The sequence below is a fragment of the Staurois parvus genome, unplaced genomic scaffold, assembly GCF_062004578.1.
Source record: "Staurois parvus isolate SC_StPar_1 unplaced genomic scaffold, SC_StPar_1.0 ptg000129l, whole genome shotgun sequence".
NCBI classification, from domain to species: domain Eukaryota; kingdom Metazoa; phylum Chordata; class Amphibia; order Anura; family Ranidae; genus Staurois; species Staurois parvus.
In genome coordinates this window covers 5,241,795-5,254,785 of record NW_028317925.1, presented here as the reverse complement: position 1 = coordinate 5,254,785, position 12,991 = coordinate 5,241,795, and the positions used below count along the sequence as shown (strand labels likewise).

General features: G+C 41.9%; 1 protein-coding gene across 1 annotated transcript in view; it reads right to left on the bottom strand.

The window, feature by feature from the left end:
- TXNRD2 (thioredoxin reductase 2) overlaps positions 1 to 12,991 on the bottom strand; it is a 186,223-nt gene that overhangs the window by 110,847 nt on the left and 62,385 nt on the right. The window contains 3 exon segments of the mRNA XM_089672476.1: positions 4,867 to 5,041; positions 5,165 to 5,256; positions 8,006 to 8,025. Of these exon segments, the coding sequence (XP_089528602.1) occupies positions 4,867 to 5,041; positions 5,165 to 5,256; positions 8,006 to 8,025 (287 nt within the window).

Below are 12,991 nucleotides of genomic sequence, written 5' to 3'. Positions count from 1 at the left end.
TTCGTCAATCTGCAGCGTGTGCTGTACTGCAGTGCCAGGATCCCTGGCCAACACTTTTTCACTATCCCTGCTTTCCACCTTTATGTGGAATGTAATGTTTTCACATCAGTGGACCTTGTGATCAGCTGCAGGGTCTACATGACAACAGAGACATGGTCTAGCAGGTATGAGCAGGGATGTTGCATCTCATTCTTGGCACACTAAGTCACTTTACCGGTGCCAGGGAAGGATGCTGGACAGGGGAACACCACCTACAGCTGGTTGTGCTAATCCACGTCCTAACAGTGATGGTGACAGATCAGTTAATTTCACCGCCTCCTCCTCCTCAATGCCCTCTTTTGGTGAGTCTCTCGCAACTACCAGTCTCCCCCAAACATTCACAAGACTATGGAAAACTCAAGCAAAATACTGCCGTGCAGTTTTGCAGCTTGTATGCCTAGAGGACAGGAGCCACACTGATGCAGAGATACTATCAGGGCTGAAGGGGCAGGCCCAGAGGTAACTGACCCCACAACATCTTGTGCCTGGAAAGATTGTGTGTGACAACAGCACCAACCTGTGGTACATCCTTCAGCAAAGTCACACATGTGCCTTGCTTGAAACACATCCCAAACCTAGTAGTAAAGCAGCTTCCGGTTAGGTACTTACAGAATCTGAGGCATGCCAAAAAAGTCTGAAGCTAATGTCATACCCAGCCAGTGTTCAGCTGGGTGAAATTCAATGTGAACCTTAACTGCCTGTGCACCATCTGATATGTGATATGCCCACCTGTTGGAATTCTAACTTGTCCATGTTGCATCAGCTGCACATGCATCAGCAGGCCATAAATGAGTACTTTCATGAGTATAGTATGAGGACAGGGTTGGGGAAACCATTTTTTTTTTCCAGTGGCTCCTCATTTAGGACGTATGCAGCGTTCAGTAACTATTTGCCACCTTCTTGAAGCAGGATGCCAAGTATGAGAATGTGGACTGTGGGCAAAGCTGGTAAGTGAATAAAGTCCGCTTCTCAAGGAGCCATGCAGCTGTTGGTGCTGTATTAATGACTTATGTAAGCCATGATTCTGAGGCTCTCCAACTGAACCCTAGTCAGTCACCTATGAAACTGGCTGGTGCAATGCAGAATGGATAGGCAATTGGGATGTAGTTCGAGAATGTCGATCGGAAATCTGGACTCCTTTGATGACCACATCTCTTTTCTGTGTCAAAGACATCTCCCCAGTCCAACATGCTCCTTTCTGAGAACCGTACAGGTTAACAAGAGAAAGGACTTCCTTGATTTCAGCTCAGGGCTGGTCAACCATCACAACAGAGATATCCTGACCTTGGGACATAGGCCTATGGGCCTGTCCAGAGACTGAGAGAAGTTGTCTCAAGCAGTTAGCACATTGAGGTACAGAGGCTTGGAGTGAAACTGGGTGAACATCTCTACCTCAAATAAGACCACCATGAGGCCCATTACCTTCCTACAAAATCAGACCACTGGAAACTCTTTGAAGAGTAAGGCCTGGACATGAGCTTGGGGGTTAACAGTTGTTCCTGTGAAAGAAATGCCCAAGCTTGAGCCATGTCCAAGACCAGGGGCAAGTATTTCAAGTGCCAATGCAGACTTCTACACACTGAGAAGCCACCTGAAACTCTGAAGTGTCTATACTGTCACATATTGACTGCAAGGATGAGGTGGAGCAATTAGTCAAGGGGACACCCAGATATCGGATATTGTGGATTTTCTGAGAGGGCAGCACTGTCAGGATCTGGGAAAGCACCTTAGCAAAGACTGCACATTGCACAAAACTGCTAATGTGGGGGAAAAATTGGAACATGAGAAGATTTTGGAACTATGTAATAGACATAAAAAATGCATATTTACAGACTGCAGAAAGTGGCACACTATGCTTATGGCCATGACAAACTGTCTAAAGTGGAACATGCTATGGCCACTACACTATTTAAAAGTGACTGTTCCTGGCCCAAGGTACTCTCATCACCCACCCCTTTGTGCCCACAGCAGGGATGTCAGGGCCTTCTGTGCCAAGGGTCTTCAGAGACTGAAACTACTGGGATGCAGACTGCACTGCCCTGGACCTGTATTAGACCATGCAGCCAACTACACCACACTGCACTGCTGTACTGATGGAGGGGGAGTCAGCAAATACACAGTCTAGTGCCAAAGGCAACGATACAGGTCACCCTGCATTTTCCATATGGTGGGGTCCAGGTATGGTTCCATAAGGAGCTGCCTTTCAATATCAGTATTACATGCCAGGGAGAGGTCATCCACCACCTAAGGACACTATTTTACATACATCTTTTGTAAAGAAAAAGACCAGCTATTAAAGGCAGACTGTGGATGTAGAAACTGCTTTCTTGTTTTCTCAACGGAATGTCTAGTATTAAAATACAATATTTACAAAACAATTTTTTCTCATAATTTTTAGTCAGGTAAGTATAAAGATATTAACTTTCGATATTTCATATTTAAAATTAGCCCCAGTTCACACTGGGGCGGCTTTGAAAATTGCTTTACTGCAGCATGATTTCAAAAACGCACATCAGTGCGATTTGCACTGTCAATTTCATTTCAGCTTGTGACTTCATATAACAGATGCCTATGCAAGTCTAAATGAAAATCGGCAAAAAGTAGTGCAGGAACCTTTTTCATAATTGCTGCGACATGAGTCGCTGCGATATGAACAGTTCCATTGCCAGCAATGGGGTGCAACTTGTCGTGTGATTTGGAACTGTCAAATTGCATGGCAAGTCGCACCAGTGTGAACCAGGTTCAGAGCCAGCAGATGGAACTCTTGGCCTCTTCACAAATGTTTAGATGTCTGTTCGGTTTGAAGGCAAAGCAATCCTGCTGTACCATTTCAACTCATATAGTTCTGTGAATCCTGCCTCATCTGTACACTTTGGAGTTGATTTACTAAAACTGAAAAGTGCAGATGTGCATGGTACCCAATCAGCTCCTAACTTCAGCTTGTTCCATTAAGCACTAACAAGAAAAAAAAAAAAAAAAAAACTGATTGGTTGATGCGGAGTTGCACCAGATTTTGCAGTTAGTTTTAGTCAACCTCTTTTTTTGTACTATCCAGTCAACCCTTTTTTATTAAAGGCTTTCAATTTTTTTCATGCACATTGTAAAGAAAAACAACATCATCAGTGTAATAAATTATAAACTTAATGTAAAACTATGGCCTTAATTTAAGCAAATATACAGTGCTGCAGCATTTGTACTGACATTTTTCTGTTAGTACCCCTGCAAAGTCCCACAAATACCTGTTGATGCTGCCAGTGAAGTCTACCTAATACATCCTTCTGTGATGGGATGGCAACGATGCATCAGTGCTTCCAAATTAAGAGCAGGATTGCCATTCTTATGTAGCCTGTGTCTGCTTGCACTACAATGGGATGAAAAATGTGCATGGCTATCAGCATTTTCACCTCCTCAATCGTTATTTGGTCACACCTAGACTTGCCCTCTTCTTTCTGTATTGATTGCACTGCCTCTGTTGCAGAACCCCCCTCCCTCACATACACGGAGTTGCAGTGCAGTATCTGAGAGGAGTACATTTGAGACACAAATGAATGAGGGAAGGCAAAGGAAGTTTTTTTAACCGCCTCCTGCCCGCCATACAAGGAAATGACGGACGCAAGGCGGTTCTCTCGTTCTGGGAGAACATCATATGACGTCCTCCCACTCTAACCATGCGTGCGCGGCTCTGAGGGTGCGCAGTGCGGTGATCAGTGGTGCGCTTTGTCCCTCGGACACAGCGGATCATCGATCAAAGGAAAGAGCTGAAGACGTCGACTGTCATGTGATCAGCTGTGTCCAATCACAGCTGATCGCATGTAAATAAGGAAATGCCGGTTATCGGCATTTCTCTCCTCAGGAGCGGTCAAGCTGACAGCTCGTGAGGAGAGGAGAGCCGGTAATCGATATTCCTCAGAGGGGACATGTACACTGATCATCAGGGCACTGATGATCAGTGTGCTCTGATGATCAGTGTAGCCCCATCAGTGCCACCTGTCAGTGTCCATCAATGCCAGCTGTCAGTGCTTATCGATGCCACCTGCCAGTGCCACATCAATGGCACATATCAGTGCCTACCAGTGTACGTCAATGCCACATATTAGTGCCCATCTGAGCTACCTTTCAGTGCCACCTATCAATACCAGTCTGTGCCACCTATCAGTGCTGCCAATCAGTGCCAGTCAGTGCCACCTATCAGTGCCAGTCAGTGCCGCCTATCAGTGCCAGTCAGTGCCTCCTATCAGTGCCAGTCAGTGCCTCCTATCAGTGCCAGATATGAGTGCCGCCTATCAGTGCCAGATATGAGTGCTGCCTTTCATTGCCCATCAGTGATGCCTGTCAATGCCCAGCAGTGCCACCTACCAGTGCCTCCTCATTAGCGCACAGCAGTGAAGGAGAAAAATCACTTATTTACAAAATTTTATAACAGAAACTAAGAAAAAAAATTTTTTTTCAAAATTTTCAGTTGTTTTTGGGTTGTTTAGCAAAAAATAAAAAAACCCAGAGGTGATTAAATACCACCAAAAGAAAGCTCTATCTGTCTCAAAAAAAATTATAAAAATTTAACATGGGTACAGTGTTGCATTACAGCACAATTGTCATTCAAAGTGTGACAGCGCTGAAAGCTGAAAACTGGCCTGGGCAGGAAGGGGGTATAAGTGCCCTTTAGGCAAGTGGTTAAATGTTATGAGGCTTGTGCATCACATAGTAACTGGATTTGGGACTTTCGTTCCTGCAGGAGCCTTTAGTTGTACTTTTAATGAAATCAGTAAAACTGACCCCAAAAGACATAAGTGTCTCCCTTTATTGAGCTGTGTGTACCCAATATCTTACCTACAGCCAACATGACAGTGTCAAAAGCATCCTTTTCTTCTTTAGAAGAATTTATGTTTTTCCAAGTCACCTTCAATTTTCCATTCTCCAGCTTCTCTATACTTGACGGTGTACATTTTCTTAAGACCTTTGTACCATAGGACTCCATGTAATCGGTCACTAGCACAGCCATTTGCTATAGGAAGGAGAGAAAATGCAAGGTCACCACTGAATACACTGATATATAATCAAAGTCAGTAACATTGTCACAGACCAATTCAGCAGAGCTTTACCTGATGCCCTCAATGCATTTGCTTACCTGGTCAAATCCCCTGAGAGGTATACTCCTAATCATGATGGTGGTATCCAAGCCAATTCCTGTCAAGAAACCTGCACACTCAAGTGAAACATCTAAAATCAATTGGTTATGGAAAATAAAACAAACAATGTCACATTTAAAAGTTAACATAATCGATGCATGAGATGTGCAGCCAGCAATTATATTATCTGTGCAAAATCCCCTGAAATTTCGGTTGCTGCTAGAGATTTAATGTTTGGTCTGCCACTTTGCAGCTGTCAAGGCCCATGTGATGAGAACCCATCCAAGTACATACTTTAGAAGTACAATTTAAAGTGGTCCTGTGCTTTGCAAGCCAAGCAACAGGGTTACTCCCTGCCCCCCCCAGCACCCTATTCAGCCCCTAGAAGCAAAGGCAAGTCCTGTCTAAGCTTAGTCACTGGAGTTGTACTTTACACAGGGCTCTGGCCTTCCCGTGTGACACTACTGAGCTCAAAGTGACTGCAATAATTTGTAGAAATGATCAGTTACAGTAATGAATAAACTGCATGTATTATGCTATGGTGAATCAACCACTTTATCTTTTTAACTGGAAATGTCTAAGTGCATAGAAAGTAAGAGTCTTGGGTTCTTTTCCAACATTCCAAAATACAGTGGTCATAATTTGCAACAGATTTTAGCACCTAAAGATAGTAGGATAATCAGAAGGTAGAAAATATAAACTATCATGTGACTGAAAGCTCCATTTGGATTACCAGATAATATTCTGTCAGTACTTAATGTAGCAAACAAACATTATCATTAGCAGCTCCTGCAGCTGGTCTATTGTTTCTACTGCTTAAAGTGTTACTAAACCCAAGACCCTGCATTCACTATATCTGGTCTCCCACAGTACACAGAACATGGAAATGCAATTATTTTAGTAAATATAAACTGCTAAATACCTTTTCTCATCAGCAGTTAGAGCAGTCTTGTGCCAGCTTAAAGCTTCTAGGAGTTTTCTTTCTGCTCTAGGAGGATGCAAAACCCTTGACCTCTGTCTGGACAGTGCCAATTGGCCCTGTGCTGATCACATATACTCTCCAAGAAAAGAAAAAAAAACAAAAAAAAAAACCTCTAGCAATACACACTAAACTGAACATGTGCAGAATGGCTACGGTTCAGTCTGTCTTATCAGGAGATAAGACGTGGACATTTGAACAAGAGGAGGAGCAGAGAAGTCAGGATCACACTGCCTTTTTACACAATGCAGAGGATTAACCTCTTAGGTTCCACAGTGAGTATAACAAGCATGCTTTACTGCATATACAAACCAGTCTTATTGTTGTGGGTTTAGTGATACTTTAAGATAAAGATCCTAAAAAGGGATTCTAAAGGCTTACCTTTGTTTTTTTAAAATAAAAAACATGTCATATGTACCTGCTCTGTGTAGTGGTTTTGCGCGATGCAGCCCGGATCCTTCTCTTCTCAGGTCCCCCGCTGGCACTCCTGGCCCCTCCCTCGTGTCGGGTGCCCCCAGAACAAGCAGCTTGGTATGGGGGCACCTGAGCATGCGCACTCCCCAACCGCTGCTCCATGTGTCCATTCACTCACAGAGCCGTGGCTCCGCCCTGCCCCCTCTCTCCTCTCAATGGCTCCCGCTGCTGTCTCAGCCAATAAGGAGAAGGAGTCCCGGGATAGCCGAGACTCCAGTGCACATCGCCGGATCAAGAGGGGGTTTAAGTGTGTATTAGGGGGGACTGCTGCACAGAGAAGGTTTTTTACCTTCATGCATAGAATGCATGATGGTGAAAAACCTTGAGCCTTTAGAACCACTTTAATCTAATTGCTATTTATGTGGGCTACATAGGTCTTCCTTCAGACCAGTCTACATACCAGTTACCTATTGGTTCCATAATCTTACTACTTAGCACTAGGGAAAAGTCTTTAGGCTCCATGCATACTAGCGTTTTTTATAAGCTCAAAAACACTAGAAAACAAAAACGCTGATAATAGCGCTTTTGTGCTGGTTTGTAGTAGCATTTTGATAGTGCTTAGAAGTGTTTAGGAGCATTAGCATTTTATTAGCATTTTTACAGTACATGCAAAAAAAAAAAAAAAATGCTCGAAAAAAGCTGTTGGGAGCGCTTTATTAGCATTTAGGAGTGTTCAGAGTTTTCTTCTGCTCCTAAAAGCTTAAGCTTGAAAAATGCTTTTCGCATAAAATACTGTGCACAGACACATAGGAGAACACTAATAGCTTCTAGGAGCGGAAAAAAATGCTCAAAATAGCTTCTAGGAGCTTTAAAAAAAAAACAACAAAATGCTAGTGTGTATGGAGCCTTAAGATCACGGTTTTCATGAAATTTGCAACCAAAGTGAATGACATCTTTGTGATAATGCCGATCACTGACCAAAATTGAAAAAATTTACCTTGTCAAATGCTTGTTGCCTGGCTGTAACTAATGGGTTTACTGGTCACTGACAGAAACAAGTACAGAGGTTAGTAGTTCTGACTGCACTTGTTGCATTTGTACTCCAAATCAGTGATGCTGGATATACTGAAACCACTGGGTCAGCATGAAAGCCAGGTGACTGGCATTTTCCAAAAGAAGTCCACAATGGCCGCCCATATATTTCTTTCAGGGCAGCCTAACTTTACAGTGGTCAACTGTAACAAAGTTTCCATGTGTTCATAACTAACAAGAATCACATTTCTAACGACATTTGGATGAACTAGTCCTTGCTACTGCGTTGTGTTTCCAGAAATTGAAGTACTCTTATTTACACCCAATGACAGGATCAGGGAGTTACAAATTTTCAAAGAAAACAGTATGGAATATATCAGAGGAGAGAATAAGCAGGTCTGCTGTAAAAGGATACAGCTGGCTCCAACTACCAATCTGTCAAGAGAGTAAACAAAAAAAAAAAGTACTTTACTGCATGCTGTCACATAAATACCACACCTCAATAATATCCTAATTATTGTATGATTACAAGATTAAAGATATAATCTGTTCTTCTCTGAAAGGAAAGGGTAAACAGAACGCCCTCCAAGCTCATAAAATCAGAGTAAATATGAAAGAAAGGAGAACACGAATCAGATTTCAATGCTGCAAAAATTCAACTGTCTAATTAAATACAAAGAGTGCAAATCCCGCTCAGTACTAAATTGTTATATGTTATATATATATATTATACAGGAGTTATATAGCGCCAACAGTTTGCTCAGCGCTTTACAATATAACGGGAGACAATACAGCAACAATACAGTTCAATACAAGAGGGTTAGGAGGGCCCTGCTCCTTGGAGCATGCATATATATATATATATATATATATATATATATATATATATATATATATATATATACATACACACACACACACACACACACACACACATACACACAAAACAAACAGCTATACTTGTATTTTGAATTGTGATCTTAAAGAAAAAAAAAAAGTTGTGACTATATGAAAAAATAAAAATAAATGTCTAGCAAATTTAATTTGGTCCTTTGAGAAGCATTGCCAGCTTAAAGTCTAGGGAAAGGAGTACACATTACAAATGGCAGTGAATATCTCATGATATTGCAGCAAATGTTCTGATAATCAGGCTTTGTTCATTTTTTGTTACACAGTTTTCATACTCTTTTGATGCATTATTATTTTGACCAATGAAGGCAAAATAAAATATCAGTTGCTAGGGGGTGGGGTCTTGTTATATGCCAAAATGCACAATACATACATTTTCATGTGCTTTGCACAGGTGTTAATGGGGCTTTACTTGAGTACAAACAAGGAAAAAAAATGATGCGACTACCCTTACACATGGCAAATAAAATAGAATATAAAAATACACTAAAATGTTGTTTGCCTGCTTGCAGTATATGCAAACTTGCACAATGAGTAACTATAGCAAACAAATTCAGCTGAGGAATAAGAAGATGTAGCAATGGAGTATGCAATCTAAGATAATGTGAAAAAAGGTAGATATATTTAGGAAACACTCAATGAGTATTATTAGTGGAACTCCAGGAAAAGGTTTCGTTGTGAATAGAGTTGGTGAAGTTTAGAACTACGGTCAGGTTTGTTACTGTATTCTGTGTTCCCTGCTGTGCATTGGTGACCACTGCACCCAAAATAGAACACAAACAGCAGTATAAAAGCAATAGGAATAATGACGACGAAAAGGAATTACAAGGGACAAGTGGGTATTGCTCCAAAAATCTTTAGTCGATCCAATCCTAATTCAGCTTAAACCCTAAACTATTCCCACAATGTTGTTACTGGGCAACATCTAAATAAACACAAGTTCAGCACACATATAAATCAGTTCAATTCTGCACCTTAGAGGGCTGGCACTTTTCAGTGTACACATGCTGGAAATTCTATGCTGGGAGATGTTTTTGTGCTCAAAGCAGAAAATCCACAGCAGTGTCTCAGTCGCAGCCCAAAGCATAAAGTACTATACAGTGCCTTGAAAAAAGTATTCATATCCCTTGTAATTTTCCACATTTTGTCATGTTACAACCAAAAAACGTAAATGTATTTTAATGGGAGTTTGTGAAAATTTTTTATAAATAAAATATCTGAAAAGTGTGGCATGCATTTATATTCAGCCCCCTTTACTCTGATACCCCTAACCAAAATCTAGTGGAACCAAATGCCTTCAGAAGTCACCTAATTAGTAAACATCTGTGTGTAATGTAATCCCAGTATAAATACAGCTGTTCTGTGAAGCCCTCAGAGGTTTGTTAGAGAACACTAGTGAACAAACAGCATCATGAAGGCCAAGGAACACACCAGACAGGTCAAAGATAAAGTTGTGTAAAAGTTTAAAGCAGAGTTAGGTTATAAAAAAATATCCCAAGCTTTGAACATCTCATGGAGCACTGTTCAATCCATCATCCGAAAATGGAACGAGTAAGGCACAGCTGCAAACCTACCAAGACATGGCCTTCCACCTAAACTGACAGGCCAAGCAAGGAGAGCATTAGTCAGAGAAGCAGCCAAGAGGCCTATGGTAACTCTGGAGGAGCTGGTGGAAGAATCAGGGGGGTGAATCTGTCCACAGGACAACGATTAGTCGTGCACGCCACAAATCTGGCCTTTATGGAAGAGTAGTAGCAAGAAGAAAGCCATTGTTGAAAGAAAGCTTTAAAAAGTCCCATTTGCAGTTTTCGAGAAGCCATGGGGGGACACAGCAAACATGTGGCAGAAGGTGCTCTGGTCAGATGAGACCAAAATTGAACTGTTTAGCCTAAAAGCAAAAACGCTATGTGTAGCAGAAAACTAACACTGCACATCACCCTGAACAAACCATCCTCATCGTGAAACATGATGGTGGCAGCATCATGTTGTAGGGATGCTTTTCTTCAGCAGAGACATGGAAGCTGGTCAGAGCTGATGGGAAGATGGATGGAGCCAAATACAGGGCAATCTTTTAGAAGAAAACCTGTTGGAGTCTGCAAAAGACTTGAGACCGGGGTGGAGGTTCACCTTCCAGCAGGACGATGATCCTAAACATTCAGCCAGAGCTACAATGGAATGTTTTAGATCAAAGCAAATTCATGTGTTAGAATAACCCAGTCAAAGTCTAGACCTAAATCCAATTGAGAATCTGTGGCAAGACTTGGAAATTGCTGTTCAAAGATGCTCTCCATCCAATCTGACAGAACTTGAGCCATTTTGCACAGAAGAAATGGGCAAAAATTTCACTCTCTAGATGTGCAAAGCTGGCAGAGACATACCCAAAAAGACTTGCAGCTATAATTGCAGCAAAAGGTGGTTCTAGAAAGCATTGACTCAGGGGGGCTGAACACAAATGCATGCCATGCTTTTCAGATAATTGTGACGTGGAAAGAAAATGATAAATGGTTTTCAATATTTTTACAAAATATGTGCCACTTTGTGTTGGTCTATCACATAAAATCCCATGTCACCTTGGCAAGTAAATAGAAGAGGTTTATTTGTCAAAAAACTCACACACAGTCAGGGTCTAACAGTTACCTGATACCACAGTCCATTGAAACATAGGGATTGGAATGCTTTTGTGAGTGCCGTTTAGATACAGAAATCTCAGACTTGTTGCTCATTTAACAGCCATGTGAACACCATGAACATATAAAAGTTATACTGTCAAATGTTCACATATGGCTCCTTTAATGTTCGATCTAGTAGATCTTTGGACTGCTCTCTAGTTCCATAGAGTATGGAATAAACTTGAAGTACACTAGATTGCCAAAAGTATTGGGATACCTGCCTTTACACGCACATGAACTTTCATTATTATTATTATTATACAGGATTTATATAGCACCAACAGTTTGCGCAGCGCTTTACAATGTGAGGGCAAACAGTAGTTACAACACAAATGAAAACAGGAGGAATCAGAGGGCCCTGCTTGTTAGAGCTTACAATGGCATCCCTGTCTTAGGCCGTAGAGTTCAATATTGAGTTGGCCCACCCTTTGCAGCTATAACAGCTTCAACTCTCCTGGGAAGGCTTTCCACCAGGTTTAGGAATGTGTCTATGGGAATGTTTAACCATTCTTCCGGAAGAGCATTTGTGAGGTCAGGCACTGATGCCAGGTGAGCAGACCTGGCTCACAATCTCCACTTTAATTCATCCCAAAGGTGTTCTATCGGATTGAGATCAGGACTCTATGCAGACCAGTCAAGTTCCTCCACCCGAACTCGCTCATCCATGTCTTTATGGACCTTGCTTTGTGCGATGGTGCGCAGTCATGTTGGAACAGGAAGGGGCCATCCCCAAACTGTTCCCACAAAGTTGGGAGCATGAAATCGTCCAAAACGTCTGTGTGTCTCTACGTGTTGTACTAATCTGAAGGCCACATGAAGCTTGGAGGTCTTTAGCTATTGACTCTACAGACAGTTGATGACTTCTACGCACTGTATGCTTCAGCATGTGCTGACTCCGCTCTGTCATTTTACGTGGTCTACCACTTTGTGGCTGAGTTGCTGCTGTTCCCAGTTGCTTCCACTTTGTTATAATACCACGAACAGTTGACCGTGGAATATTTAGTAGCAAAGAAATTTCACGGATGGACTTATTGCACAGGTGGCAACCTATCACGGTACCATGCTTGAATGCACTGAGCTCCCGAGAGCGACCCATTTTTTCATAAATGTTTGTAGAGGCAGTCTGCATGCCTAGGTGCTTGATTTGGAGGGGTGTCCCAATAAGTTTGGCAATATAGTGTATATTGTCAGCCAAGGAACATGTTGATGCTACCTTTGAGCATGTAGTTGTATTTAGGCATCACAGATAACCCAGTTACTGGTAAGTAGGAGAGGTACAATATGTTTAATGCTGGTGCTTCACTAGCAGTAAAAAAATTGACTGATTTTCTACTTTAAAGGCTAATTTCACCTTTAAACTCTTTTTAAATGAAATTCAAATTTTTTCTTGCAGGTAACAAAATGTGCATTTACTATTTTTTTTTGTAGGAGTCTGGAAAGCATTGCACCAGTGATCAGCAGATAGCTAGTGCCATGCAGGGCTTCTGCAGACTGTCAGTGTAATCTGTCTGCTCGTACCTCATATGTTCAGGAGGTTACACAATGACTGGAAGACTCCATGAACTACCTAGAGCGCTCAACTGTGCCTTGAAAACTACAATCCGATAGCTGCAAAGGATGTCGTAATGAACTCTGTAAATGAATGATGCTGATGTGTGGGCGGAGCCCAGCAGGCCACGCACTGCTATCACACAGAGGCAGCTGATTGATGAGCAGCTGCAGGAGTGGAAACAAGTTACATGTTCCACCCTAAAAACAGGTGGAGCAAGTAACTTATTCCCAAAAAGTGAACTTATCCTTTAAGACCAAGGCACAATTGCATT